Genomic DNA, 15585 nt, shown 5'->3' with positions numbered 1-15585 from the left:
GCTGGAGCAGCTCCCCTGGGCAGGGCTGTCCTGCTGCAGCGTAAGGAGCGGCACACCGAGCTGCGTGTAAGCAAAGCGATCGCTTCTCCACTGGACTGGCCAGTCCCTGCAGTTCCCATGAACCAACCCACCCACCCACCAAAATGTGCTTCTCCAGACCAGCCACGTCTGCACACCAAGAAAACACCTTTGCAGAACCTATCAGCTTTTCCTTTTTTTTTTTTTGGCACAAATCTTTTTGTACTCTTGCAGCAAGCTTCTCACCAGACAAGAACTCAGAGACAGCAGTCTGTACAGACATTGCTGCTTCTTCCACAGAGTAAACTACAAAGGCAGCAAAGTGCCTGCACCAGCTTTGCTTCTCCAGCAACCTTCCCTTCTCTCTCTAGTTAGAGCACCAGCACAATCACACGTCAGACAACGGGGCGTTCTTGCTGAGCTCCTTAATTGCCTGGAGAATTCGCTTCGTATGGCCCACTTTCGTTATCCCAAGATCCTGCAGAAATTTAAAAACAAAAGAGAGAGAGGAAAAAAAAAAAGAAGGACGTTTATTTACAAAAAGGAAAAAAAACCCCACACTGATTACGATCTAGCCATGCAACAGATGTCTAGAATCACTGCAGTTAACTTTTAACTGTGAAAGATCCTATGGCCCTTGCTTAGGGCATACAATGAATCCCTGTTCTGTCTTGCAGACAGAAAATTACTTACCTGCAATAATGACAACTCAAGGCACTGCAATATCTGTCAAAAACATCTTTTGCTTGACTTCTAAGTTCAAAAACCTTTCACAATTTCTGACAAAAAAAAAAAAAAAAAAGAACAATCTCCTTCTCCTCTCTAATAGAGCAATCAAATATTTGGTGGGATGCGATGGATGAGAGCTTCTGTCCAGCAATGGCCACTTGGTCTGAGGCCCTGTGATGTCTGTTTTAACCAGCAAACACAAATATCCCCAGTTTCTCAAGGAAAAGTGGACGTAAAGGCTACAGGAATGTAGGACAACTTCCCTTTAGAGAGCAATAGGAAAGGTAAGCATTTGCTTTTCATTCCAAAAGGATTATGTCTTCTTACATGGATCTTTCTGGTTAGAGAGCTGGAAGAAAAATTCCCAGGGATGTGACAGTCACATCCCAAAGGAAAATGTAAATGCACAAACATAAATCTCTTTGTAGCCACCACTAGAACACCAGCTGAAAGGTTCCCAATACTGTTTCTGGGACCCATCTCTGTATGAGTGACAACAGGCAATTTTCTGCAGCAAACATCTGCCAGTACTAATAACAGCTTTAGCAGCATCTTTTTTCAGTTTTGACTTGTCAGATAGTCAGAAGAGCACCATGGGATGTCCAGCTATGCTAATGATCCCCAACTGCTAATTAATTTTCATCTCATTTTGGTGGAAATCTGCTTGGAACCTGGCTTTGAAAAACTCTTTAAAATCCTTGTGTTAGTGATGTTAAACAAGTGGAAGAGTCAAACACTATTTATTTGTAGAATAAATCTTACATAAATAGATTGTGATCAAATGAAAAAAAAAAAAAAAACTTAGAAAAGTTTCATTATCTATTTTTCTGACACAGAAATCCTTTCATTTTAATAGGAATATTTTCCACTATGCAGACATTAAAAGGAAAGGTGTGTAGTTAAGCAGCTTGAATTAATTATTCTTATTCTCATACAGAGTGAAAAATGAAACCATATATAATATTCTGTACATACTCTAGAAAAAGACTATATCTTCCTTTCTACAGCCACAGAAACCTCTGAAATTCTGTACTTTATATTATTTAATTTTAATTAATTTTATTACTTAACTTTAATATTACTTATACTGCTTAAAAGTGTTAGCAAACAATTAATATGCATTTCTCCAAAGGAGGAAAGGGGTGGTAAGATGGGCATGAATTAATTATTTTATTGTAAAGGTAGCACACCACAGATGAAACAATTATCAGAAAGTCAAGACTGAATTCTGGTTACACTGGAGATAAAAAAGACCTTGTTTTTTTCTTCAGCTAAAAACACTCAGAACTATAACCACGTGACCACCCTTTACAGCACTTTGGCAGAAAGATGCCAGCATCAAAGAGTTCAAAACATGTTCATAAAAGTCCCCAAATCAAGTGCTGTTTATAAACCTACTTGAGAAAAACCTTTTTACCACATCACATCAATTTATAATTTCTTTCTGCTAATGGTCATCTCACTTACAAAAAAATACAGTGCTCATTTTAAGTTAAGAAAATTGTTAAGACAATGTAGGTAGCAGTTGTTCAACTCACCCCACAACAGTAACACTTATTGTTTTAGATCTGGAGAATATTTCCCTTTTTATGCTAAATTTGTTTTCCAAAGAGTCCAAACTACACAGAGCTATTGAAACTACTGGAATAGCCTCGCTGCTCTGTGGAGGAAATTCTGCAGAAGGGAAAACCTCCCAGGGTACCTTCCAAACCACAAGGAGCCACACATGCTAAAGGCTAACAACTAGCAAATTCCTCAGAACATTTTTCATAAGTAGAACTTCTGTTGAATAATCAAGATGCTGCCAGACTTCAAAGATCAGAGGAAAGAGTCTAATCATAAAAATGAAATTCCTAGAACACTCAGCCACTATTTCCACCAACCTTTACAAAGCATCACCTGCAATGCCTATGTTTAGATGGAAGAGGTTTTGGGTTTATTTCCATTCCAGCTGACGCTGCTGTAATGGACATCAGGACAGCAAGTCTCAAGAGCCTCATCACAACTTTAGGGACCCTTGTGATAAATTCTGCCACACTTCCAGGGAAAAAAAAAATAACAACCAACAAGACAAATTCTGAATTTCTATGCTTGAGTAATATTTTGGTTTGAAGAAAATTGAATTTTATACACTCCTGACACTAGATGCTATCTAGGATTCTCAATTTACTACTGATGCAGGAAAGTCTGCAGAAATTCTCTCATCCCAAAGCATCAGCTACTGCAGTATATCATGCATAATTCAAACAGCAAGATCCCCAAAAATCTCTGCATTTTTGTGCATGTATGAGTTTCAACATGGTCTAAATAATCTCCCCCATATTTAATTGATATCTAAGTGACAAAAATTCAATTTGATTGAAGTATGGTTTTGAAAACAAAACTCTAGCCAGAGTTTGAGGAAGACAGTAGAAAAAGAAGCCCTTCTTTTTCCCCAGCTTTGGCCTTAAAACTACAGGAGCACCTCTCCTGCTCTCCCTAACCACTTTGCCATCTCTAGCCTTCAGCAGGTAAGGCCCAAAAATTCTGAGAAAGGGGAAAAAAAAAAAAAGGTTGAGCAAGAAAAGCTGATGCAAGCAATTGCAACAGCTTTCAAGAATTCTTCATCTGTGTTCTATTATGTTGACTAGGCCCCTGTCTGCTTAGCCAAGAACCCATTTACTTAGTTTTGCCCCATAGATTGTGGCCAAACATTAGCACCAACGTAATACTACCAAACAATTTATATAAACATTCCTTAATATTAACATATTCTAAATGAGAAACCTACACCACTTGCATTCCCAGTGTCAAAAGCCATCTGGCATATCTGAAGTCTAACAAATATTAGAAAACATTTTCTGTGCAAGACCTTTCTCAAAGCATGCTACTGTGAAATGCAGAGATGAAATGCCAGTCCTCAACACAGACCTCAGCACTGCTCTTCAACCCAATGTCAGGCATGAAAACCTCTTCTCCACTGAAACCAGCACCTCTGCAGTGCTCTAAGGAGACATCGTTCTTGTCCTACCAAATGTGCCACAGATCTGTTTATTCCTCAGGTGTGTGCACAGGAACAGGGCTATTGATGCTAAGATTGCCAACATTTATTTCAGAAAAATCAGAGTCTACTTTCCAGTGAGTTTGCTTGTAACATAACATTAACAAAAAAAGTCACAAGAGGCTTTCTTTCTACAGTTTCTACACCATAGTTCACAATTCACTGCCCAAACTTGCCTCAAGTGAAAGAATATGACTTGGGAGTAGAAGTCTGTGACTCCCCTACGTAAATTCAGGCACAGGAGGCCGGAAAAGGGGTATTACTGAAGGGCTTGGGTGGACAACCTGGTTTCTCCTGGAGGCGTTCTCCACTTGGCAGTTGCCACAGAGAGCTAACTGAAAATGGGATCCACGAGCTACACCACCATCTAATTAGAGGTGTCCAGTTCTTCATTCAGTCACGCGTGCAAAGGAAAAGAATTTCATCAAATCTCTTTTATGTGCTGCTTTTTGTCTCTACTTTTGACCACAGAAAGAAAGGTGGACCTAGAGAGTCAATTAAACCAGGCCATGATTTTTCCTGTGGCAGACAGGGGGTAACAGAGGCAAATCCACTGCACACCATCCAAGAGCCCGTGACCCGGTGGCAAGGCCATGGAGGGGACAGCAGCTGGGGTCACCAGCCAGCAGAACGCAGGCCCTGGGCCCCCCCAACCCGCTCCCTGCGGGGGTCACGCGCCGTGCCCAACGGGCAGGGCAAGGGATGAGCTCTGCTGCTTGAACCCAGCCCCATCCCACGGGGCACAAGCCATGCTGGGCCAAAACAACCCTGGCCTGCCTCACCAGGGGCACGGCTTTGGGAGCTCCTGGCATCTGCCACCGAGCAGGTGGGGCAGCTCTAGAGCAAGAATTCTGCTAGCACAGGAGAGAGGCTCTTTACAGGGAGTGTAGCAATAGGATGAGAGGTAATCGTTTTAATCTGAAAGAGGGCAGATTTAGATTAGGAAGAAATTCTTTACTGTGAGTGGTGAGGCACTGGAAGAGGCTGCCCACAGTTGTGGAAGCCCTGGGAGCATTCAAGACCCGGCTGGATGGGGCTTTGAGCAACCTGTTCTAGTGGGAGGTGTCCCTGCCCATGGCAGGGGTGTTGGAACTAGGTGATCTTCAAGGTCCCTTCCAACCCAAATCTTCCTAAAATTCTACGATTCTATTCTCTTGGCACCTGGCACAGAGCAACTCCTGGTCCAGCTACTCTGAGCAATTCCAAACCTCATACGTGCTTCTAGGCAGCACAGGATAGAGGGGACAACAGGAGCCTGGCTCTGTAGTCTCTAAGACAAGCTTCTAGATATTTATTTCAGGGCATAGGTCTTTCTGATGGGATTATATTTGTGCTGAATCAGCATGAGTCTGAACAGGGACAACAGGCTGATGATTGCCCTGCTGCAGATATTTACGTGGTTAAAGGGTCAGTCTCCTGGGTATCCAGCCAAACTGGTATCTACTAGGAAGGAGGCATGGCCAGAAGCCATGCCTAGATTAACACTGATCTTAACATCATTTATTCCAGCAAATTCAACAACTTGGGTTTTTTTAACATTTTAGAAAACCTATGTATTTTGTGATGCTGAATTTCCCAGTTATGTTTTACATTTGTTCAGTGCCCATTCAGAATAGGGACTTGAAACACCCACCACTGGAACAGTGTGGCCAATTCCCTGGACAGTTTTTTATTTCTAAATTTTTGCAGGAAGGGGCTGTCCTGAAACTGTCCTTCCATGTCAGGAATTATCCTGAAAGAAAGGAATTTAACTGCCATGGGAAAAAAAGCCTAGGCAATCTAATATCAAAGGGTAAAATAATACATAACAACCTAACATATCAGCTCAAACACAGGTATCTTCAGCAGCTGCCTTCTACTGCAACAGTCACACAATGTAAAAACTACCTGAAAATGTCAGGATTTCATACTATATAAGAAACTTTATCAAAAAATTGACAATGGTATGATGGCATTGCCTTTATCTGCAGACTACTGCACTGTGGCTAGAACAATGACTTGCACTTCAAAACTAAATGTTTGCAATTTATACAATAACCAATTTCCTGTCTTATGTGCTAAAAGCAGTTGCAAAGCACATTATCAAGAACTCGTTACTACTGAGTTCCTGGAAAAAGTAATGTAATGAATCCCCAAAGATATAGCCTCTATTACATATAATGGATGCACTCAAGTCATTCTTGAAAGAGATCAGCAAGCTCAAATAACAGCCTCAGACTGGTAGGCAACCTTCCTCCCTGCAAACTTTACCAATCTGACCTCAGAGGAAGAAAGTTTTACAACTCTGGAGTAAAACAAAAGTGCTCGTTTTTAAATCTACCCAGCTAAAAGCAGGCAGAGGTTGGTCAGGACCGAGGAGACATGTGGCAAAGCTCTACTTTGACAGACACCAACGCCATGTAAATCCAATGTTGCCACTTACTTATTAAGCTGCTTCTCTCTTTAACACCCACTATATCCAATGCATGTACAATAAATCACCTGAAGCAGGTTAGCTGCTCATAGCTTCTGACCCTGCAGTAGACAGATTCTAAATTATCACCCCCACCTTCAACTGATCTATACTGATCCTCTCTAATGGAAATGACGAACACTTGAGATAACATCGTATTACACTGGTGTCAGTAAGATATCAAACGTGCTTCTCCTATGCCTTCTGACATAAACTATAATGCTATCATCCTACAGAGTGCAAAAAGAGGAGATTTTGGATAACACAGATATTCTTGGTTGCCAGTACAAGTCAGCACTTCAGAAATTCAAGCCAAAGGACAGCGCGTGTTAGTTTATTGCATATTTGCACAGTGGAAGCCAAGCTACAAGCACGTAACAAGTGCAGGGAAAGAAGAAAAGTTGGTTGTTGTTTTGTCAAAGAAAATGGTCAATAGCAGAAAAGTAGCACAAAGGAAATACCTTAAGATCTCGCCTTTCCAGGTGTAAAAGCTCAGAGCCTCGGATGTCATGGCTGATGAAGATTTCTTTGTACTCTCCCAAACTGAGCAGATCCAGCCAAGCAGCAACTTCATCTGTGCCCCATTTTTGAACTACCAAAGTTAAGAGCAAAACCCCCTTAATTTCTACATGCTCAAATGCATCACAAGCAAAGGTTAGGCCAAAGAGTGGAAAACAGAGTAGAATTGCCGTGCTAGCAAAGGGAAAGGTTAGAGGTGTAATTTCCACAAAAACTACAATTTCCATTTTACATGCAGGTTACAGGTTAGCAGTTAACATGAGAAAGTATCTAAACAAAGTTGGGGTTCTTTGCTTGGCAGCCATGCTTTCAGCTTTACTCCAGTTTCCTCAGTAAAGCCTTTAAAACCTCACATCCCAACAAATTCACGTTAAACCATCTTAGGATCAGTGATGCGAAGTCTAACGCTGCTCTGCTTTATACCATTAACTTATTAGTAGTCATCCAGGGAGAGCAGAAGCCTTCAAAAACTAATTAACACATAAAATTAAAATATCAGTCATACCTCCAATATAGCAATGGCAGCAAGCAAGTCCAGTTTTAATCAACAGATCCCAGTATTCTAAGTTAATGCAACAAGTATTCTTTAAGATACTGTGTTACATAGGCCATTAAGAAGCTCTCTGTAAAACATTGTTCTCTAAGGTTAGTTGCCTACATTAGTCCTAATAAGACCACAGTTCTTGAAAAATACAAGTTATGCTACTTATTGCTGTAATTTTCAAACTTCATTCAATGCTGATCGGTTTTACAATGAAGTGAAATCTGAAATCTAATCTGAAATACAAAGTCTGATCAACAACTGCAAGATTTTGCAGATCATGACCACCTGTGCATTATACAGATAAAGATGTAGAAGCAGTTTTAGGACCATCTGATCACTGATTAACACCTGGACATAATCTTAAGGAAGTACCCTCAGGGATAAGAGTGGGAAGAGAGGAGAGTGGAGTTTGTTCAACTTCTTCTAATTAAAAAATCAATACTGGCTATCATGGCTTTTTCTTTGATTTGTCTCATTCACTGCACTTAAAACCCATCTGAAATTTAAGAATAACTGGTTAATTAAACCAGTGTGATAATGCTGTTGTGCACCTTCTGAAGCTAACATAAAAAACCTGAGTTGGAACTTCACAGGGAAACAATGTGTGTACCTATGACTTGTATAGCTGTGAGCTAATCAAATGTAACCACCAGCAAAAACACAGGTCCTGTTGCATGATAAAAGTATTTTCAAAGCAGTTCTTTGGTTCACTTGGAAATCTTCGGATCCTACTGAATGCTTTCTAAATGCACTGGAAGAAATCTTCATCCTAATGAAGATGCCAGTTGGCTCAACTGCTTTGCACTTTGACTTTACTCTTAAGTAGAGCGCATGATGCTGTCTCTTGCAAAGAAAGACCATTAAAATCATGTTTTCCCTAAATGCTACTATTTTTCTCACAATTTCAAAACACATACCAGGCTGAGGGCTGGTCTTATGCTTCTGCACCTTTTCTTTTTTAAACTTTGGCACTATGCGGAACACTGTACTTCTGTTGTTTCTTTTAGCATAATCCAGAGGGGGATCCTGCAGGAGAGAAGAGCCACAGCTACCTTTAATTAACAGAAAAACCAACAGGTAAATTACATGCTTGAGATGGCAATTAATCATAATTAATCTCAAAAACTAAAACCAAATCTTACTTCTGCAAAGAATAAAGTCAGGATTTAAATTATACATATTTCGTTTATTAAATAACCATTCAAAACCTTTGCGTTCAGGAAAGGGAACAAAACAAAAAAAGCCCTTAGAAGCTTGTTGACAGCAGACAGAAATGATCTGGCACCCTGACTGAAATTGCCTCCCCAGATCATGAGGGATTCTAACTTAGTCGTGCCTACCAAAAGAAAATTAAGGTCAATTAGAAGCAGGAAGAATTAATCAAACTCACCTCATCATCATTTGGTTGAAAAACATAATAGAGCCAAGGAATCTCAGCAAGTTTTCTCAACTCTATTTCCACACTGTGCAAAGCATCAGACAACAGTTCTTCATGAGGAGATTCTAACTGCTGCATATAAACAGGCCAGAGAAATAGTATTTTTAGTTTTCTTAAGTTATAACATTTAAATCTAGATATGTTGTCATCACACACAAACAGGTGACTACTTCTTGGTGAGCATAAACAGTTTATTATATTCCTGTATAACCTGCCCTGAGTGAACCTGCTCTGGTGGGGGAGTTGGACTAGATGATGTCCAGAGGTGCCTTCCAGCCCCTACCATCCTGTGAAAAGAGACAAAACCTGACCAGAAGATCAGAAGCCTGGAAAACCTTTGTAGGAGAAGTGGTGTAAAAAACTGAATAGATGGTAGTAACCTGGAGCTGTTATTTGCAAAAGTCTTGTGGTCAAGCAAGAGGAAATGGATTTTACTGAGGCTGCTCCATTCCCAAAGGACTCCCAGTGGTGACACAGGACCTGCACTACCCCTTCAATAGGTGAGACACGGAGTGACAGCCACTGCTGCTGGCTGAGGGTGGGAGGAGCGGGCACCAGGCATGGGGGAGGGACTCAATGCAGCCCCAGAGAGGAGGGAGAAGACCAAAGACATCAGTGAAGGCCAAAGAGAAAAAGTAAGTGGCAGCAGTGTGAAAAGCTTGAGGCTTGCTGACCTACTGGAATTTAGCTCTAGCAACACCTTGAGAAACCCGTGGAGATTACCAAATTTCCTTAAAACCTGGTCTGAAAACTATTCTGCAGCTGTTGTGTGAATCAAAGCTGTGCAGAGGATGCAAGCAGGCACCTGATCCCTAGGAAAGCTCTTCTGGACTTATCTGGGGTTGCTCTAAGATCATTTTGAGATAAAGACTTGAATCCTGGAACGAGCTGCAATAAAGCAATCTGAACATGTATTTCTCTCTTTGAGGTGAAAGTAGTCCCAAAGCAGTGCAGAGCATCCTCCTGAAAGGATCTAATTAAGCTGTCTCCTACTGCATGCAGCTTTTAAATGGAGCTGTGAGAAAATCTTTGAAAATCTCTAGTGCTGGAAAAAGATTTGGATGTTGTTGAGGTGTGGTGATAAATTACAAGACTGCATTAATTTATCATACCCAAAAAAAAACCCTTCTTTCCTTTGCTCCAGTAGTCTGCATATGTGACTACCTTTCAAAGCAGAGACCAGCTAGTCAGACGCTGCTGTTTAGCACAGTAGCACTAGAAATACAAACTTCCTCCTGCTGTCATCTTGTTTTCTCTTCTAAAGCACAGAGACTTCAGTGTCCACAAGCAGACTCTGATCTTTCTTTTGCCTTCCCCCCCCCGGACTTTAACAGTTCAGCACAGTGGAAGACCCAGTTGCCTTTCAAGAAGTGACAACTTTTCCAGTGTTTTCATTTTTAACAAATTAAGTAATTTATTTTATATAGATGAATGAAGCAAAGAGTTCTGTCTTTCCCAACAGGCATTTATCTAATTGCTTGATTCTTGAAGGAAAACATTTTGCTTGGGGACAAACCAACTCTCATCTCATGGTGAGCACTGACAATATTGCTCCTGAAATAAACCCAAAATGATAGTGCAGTTCTGGGAAAGGAAGAGTCAACAATTTGGGGTAAATTCTCCTCCTACATCATCTTGGAAAAGCTTCTCATTGCCAAGATGGAAATTAACACTATGAACGAAATAATGAAAATAAAGGCTTTTTCAATTCCTTCCCAAATGAAATTTTTAATATGAAAATATTTTATTTCACTGAGCTCAGATCACTTCATTCAGTTGAAATGTAACATTTTGTCATAATTCTCCCTCAACACGTTGGAAAACTGTGCTCTGTTCCAGACTAGAAATGCTTCTTAAAAAGCAAAAATGGAAGATATCTAGACAAAACATGGGGGGTTTTTTAATTTTTTTTTGGAAACTGAATTCCAGCTATAACCATCTGGGAGGTTCCACAAATCAACTTCATGGTCCTATCTTACAATCCTATCTTACAATTTCACTAAAATGGTATTTATAGCTCCTTCACTATTTGATGTCTTCTAGCTAATACTGTTGTGTGAACTTTGTTAATCGTATCTTAGAGGAGGTGGCAGGAATCACAGTCTCCTTGGATATGTGAATATATTTCTGTTGTCTCCTTCAGGAGCCATTATAAAAAGACTTGAGAGCTGGTAAATGGCAACCAAAGAAAAAACTTACCAAGTAGCACATGTAAAAAAGACATCAATTTACTGCTTTCAGGAGCTTTGACCACAGAAAAGGGGCAAGGGAGAACTGAAGGCACAAAAATAAAAGTAGAGGAAGATATTAAAGTAAGAATGTCCATCTTTGTCAGAGGAGAAAGATAATTTGGGGAACAGTGTAGGATGGCAAGTGGCTGAGGCATCCAGCAACCCGTTACGTTTCCTCTGCCTCTGTTTTAATAGAATGAGGGACCAGAACAGATGCAACTTCAGCATTTGTAAAATAGATGGGAAAAGGTCAACCAGGGTGCCTGGCTATTGTGACTAGGAGACACTGTTCTAAACAAGCATGATGTCAAACCAGGGTAGTGGACAGCACTGGAACATTACCTTGGCATCTTCCAAATGGCCTTTTTATTAAAAAATGGGTTTGATGTAGACTCATGAATACAATTGCACAGACCATAATGAGAAGCAGAAGTACAACATGTAAGAATCAGAGATGGACAAATGAATCAAATTAAGTTTTGGAGCCTGAACAAGGGACCAGTCTGACAACACAATGAGCTCACAACTGGCTAGACAACAGGTAACATTTCAATGGGAAGGTTTCCATCACAATACCATTTCCAGACTGCCTTGATAAATTACAGTAGTTCTAGTATTGCATCAACTTAAACATTTTCTTCTAATTCCTCTTCCTCAAAATACTTTAAATTTTAAACAAATTTCTGTATTTTGATTCCCCATTCAATTTTGAACACGGGGGATTAGAAATAACAGTCAGAAAAAACAACAGATATTCTTCCCTTTTCTTAGATATAAACACTTAATTTTCTCTTCTAAAAATTAATAAAACAGATCATATGAACCTAATCTTTGACTATTTCTACAACTTAAATTGTTATTAGACTTTGGACCATATTAATCTTTGGTTACTATAGAACAGACTTGTACCATTTATCACTTGTGTAAAAATGTGCATGAACTTGCACCAGCAAGTTACATAACCTAACTCAGCTAAATGAAAACAGTCCTACTGATAGGCATTTTTAATTATAACATTTAAATAAACAGTAAGTTATGAATAAAATTGCTTTAGAATCCAAAGAAGTTGTAACTCTTCCTACTGAGTATCTTTTTGATGTAAAACTGGATCAGAACCTTGCATCTCTTCACAGTCACAAACAGAAACTTCTGATTGCACATCCAGGTTCAGCAATTCTTAAGCAGTCTTCACTACTTTAGGCACAGAAACACTAGCCAAAGAAGAAGATGCAAAGTCTGCAAGTACCATCAGAGGTCTACTGAACCAGTTAAAAGTTATAAAATAAATCCTGCCAGGTATTAGAAGGAGGGTGAGATTTCCTGGCCCATGTCTGAACAGCTCTGACCCCAGGTTCTCCTTGAACTCTTAAGGTGGTCACATAAAAGAACTCCAAAAGTTCCCTTAAATGCCAATCACCAGATGATTTGTAGTTTTCTCAGACAGGTCTCCAAGACAGTTGAGTCTGAATGAACCTCAGCAAGAACACTTATTTCTCTCCACTGACTACTAAAAAGAAGAGCCCAGGCAAGGACCTTCTAGACACGTGAAGTGAGGTAAGATGGATGCCAGCCTAGGACAAGAATTCAGAACTCATTCTGATCCAAACAACAAATGCAGTGTAATACCCTCCAGCTGGCCTTACAGAGCTTCTTGTAGCATGCCACAAATCCTGCACCGATTCAAAAACTCAGCGAAGAACAAAGCACAGATAGTCTGAATGAGGGAACAAAATAATGTATTTGGTGACCTTACCAAAGGAACTCTTCCTACTAGCAGAGACTCAGTTTCATTATGTAGGGCCTTCACATTGACAGCTATCTCCATGGCTGTGTTTCTGGTAAGACTCTGGGGTATAAGAAGCATAAAAATTATTTGAAGCAATTCAAGTCAGACTGACAATAAGTACTTTGGGTGTACAGCACAGATCTTGAGCATCTTCTCCTAGGAGAAATACATTGACTTAGCTCTACACTGACAACTTCTTCAGCACTTAGAAAACAGAAATGTAGTATCTATTTAGTACCTTTTCCCTGACTTCATTTAATATGACCTTGTATAGTCCTGAAGATCATCAAGTGCCCAGCCATCTGTGAGATGAATCCACAATTTTTATGAAGGACAAAGGCCAGCAGACAAGTTGTGGGCCTCATTTAACTGGTGTTGATCTGAATTGTTCACCTTATCCTTAGCAGAAGTGAGCTGCTAGCCATATTTTAAGAAGCAAAGGTTAATTAGAATATGTACCATCATCAATTTACATTAGATATAGACAGCCTCTACCTAATTAAACTTTTTGGGATCCAATCCCTGAAGACACCCAGCTTGCCTAGCGTGAAGAGAGGAACTGGAGAACTTCCTTCCCCTCACCCCTCAGCATTCTCTGCATAGCACCTGCATAACAGTTGAGCATGAAGACTTCTGTGAATGCATCCAGAAGCACTGACCTTTATGCAGTAACAGCATCTGTTCAGCCTTTCTCATGACCCCACTCTCCATATGGGGACATGTCTACACAGTTGTCTCAAGCAGATGTGAGCTTACTTTGCCTCTTCTGTTTGCTGGTCCGAGTTTGGTTTATTCCTGCTCAGATTTACCTTAGTACACACCCTCATTTCATTGAATAAGCACAGGGTGAGCACACCTGCCTGTGTGGCACTGTTGCAGATGGAGCAAATTCTTGGTTGCTTCCAAAAGGCAACAGAAATACTTTTACAGTGCCTCTAATCCAAACTCCCTATCTCCCTCTTGACTGTTCCATGCCCCTCACTACACCCCCCTGAAGGTCTGCATCTCAGGTGACATTAATGTTCCAACACCCAACACTCACAAAGCAAGTATCAGCTGGGTAGGACACTGATGAATGCAGAAACAGCATCTTCTCAGATGTCATAGCAACCTAACACCAGGAGAGGACTCCACTCTTCAGTACTCTTCTGTAAAAAGGAAGTTCTCCTAATTCCCATTCCTGGTATTATTAATAAACTTCAGAATCATTGAGCATGATCTCTACCAAACGCTTCAGCTGTGGGGTATTACCCCGTGCATGGGAAAGGCTGAGAATCCCTGCTGCAGAACAGCACCTTCAGAACTGGGAGTTACCTTCCCTTTACTTTCTCCTTAGGAAAAATGACAAAAAAAGAGAAGATACAGCTTCTATTCAGCTGTTAAGCAATTTCATTTAAATTTGAGCGTGTGTATGTATATTTAGGAGCCTTGTTTATAAAAAAATTCAAGAATTACCATCCAACTTGTTTTAATATGGGTACAGGAAGTAAAAATAAAGCTCCTGTGTCTCAAGCTTATGCACAGTGATATCAGCATTTATTTCCTTATACATAAATCTGTTCTTCCCTTACCTCAGGAAACCTTGGGTTGGCTTTATTTAATGCATGTGAACATGCATTGACAGCATGAGCAAGCTCCTGCTCCAAGAGGCCATGTATTTTTGCTGCTTCACAGATCCTACAAAAATATTTTAAGAAGAGAAAAATATTACTTACTTCCTTTAAAGAAAAATTCTTAAGAGTACACAACATTAGCAGGTGAAATAATATAAAAAGATCCATTTCACAAAACTGTTAAAAATATATAATCCTTTATAACAGAAATTGAAATATAAGTTATCTCTTCCAACAATACAGCACCTCATATAAAAATATCCATGACACAGATTATTTATTCTGCTATGAAATACTGAGACATGTTTATTTGTCCCAGAACACAAACATTGTGAAAAAATTGTACCAAAAATGTTCGGGCTATTAATTCATATAAACTATAGAAAAAAACTCTAGCACGTTAACTTGAAGTTATCTTAAAAAACATTACATCTATTTCACAAGGAATATCCTTTGGATGTGACATCAAAATTGGCTGCAGTCGTTTGAGATTATGGAAGGTCCCGCTGTAATTACAACCTCAGGACCATTTCTACAACAGCGAAGTTTTAAAGATATCTTGGCTAACTGTCACTTCAGTTAATTTATAACCTGAATTATTCTCCTATGTCTACTGAAGTCACCAGTACAGTATAAAGCAAATATCTAGTTGTTCAATTACTTTCTCATATTATCAGTGTGACTCAATACATAGAACCCCAAGAACTGCTTTCAGTGCTTGAGACAGATGAACTGAATAGCAGCTCTACAAAGTGTTCTGATGTAAAAAAATGTTTTTCTTAAAAAAAAAAAACAGTTTGCTTTTTTTTCCTTTGAAGATTTAAGTGTATTCCTCTATTAAAAGACTTCCATCTTATGAAGAAAGTATTTCTTGAAAATAAGAAAGGCCATGGAATCAGTTTTATCCCACCAGCTCACTATTAACCACTGATGTGTGTGGTTAGGGTTAGGGTTACAAGGACACAGAGGTGAGGAATCTGATCACTAAGAATGAAATAGAAAGCTGCAATAACAATGAATGAGTGAATGAATTAAAAAAGTATGAAGATTTTATCTGGCAGTTTGGGCTCCTTGAATGTTGCTGTGTTAACTGTTTAATTGTACAACATTTTAAAAAATCTTTCAGGTTTATTGAAAAACACTCATGTTTTTTGAAATTGTAGCAACGCTTTAAGGAGAAATATCATCAGGAGAAGTTAATTTCAGGTTGGTACA

General features: G+C 39.6%; 1 protein-coding gene across 1 annotated transcript in view; it reads right to left on the bottom strand.

Moving 5' to 3' along the window:
* Window positions 1-406: 406 nt before the first annotated feature.
* LOC103772633 (diacylglycerol kinase eta-like) overlaps window positions 407-15585 on the bottom strand; it is a gene marked incomplete at its 5' end in the record, with an annotated part of 33298 nt that continues 18119 nt past the window's right edge. The window contains 6 exons of the mRNA XM_008939973.1: window positions 407-496; window positions 6701-6831; window positions 8220-8328; window positions 8693-8812; window positions 12725-12817; window positions 14329-14434. Of these exons, the coding sequence (XP_008938221.1) occupies window positions 407-496; window positions 6701-6831; window positions 8220-8328; window positions 8693-8812; window positions 12725-12817; window positions 14329-14434 (649 nt within the window). The remainder of the gene's footprint in view (window positions 497-6700; window positions 6832-8219; window positions 8329-8692; window positions 8813-12724; window positions 12818-14328; window positions 14435-15585) is intronic.

The sequence above is a fragment of the Merops nubicus genome, unplaced genomic scaffold, assembly GCF_000691845.1.
Source record: "Merops nubicus isolate BGI_N331 unplaced genomic scaffold, ASM69184v1 scaffold7825, whole genome shotgun sequence".
Taxonomy (NCBI): Eukaryota; Metazoa; Chordata; class Aves; order Coraciiformes; family Meropidae; genus Merops; species Merops nubicus.
This window is presented reverse-complemented; position numbering and strand designations above follow the sequence as displayed.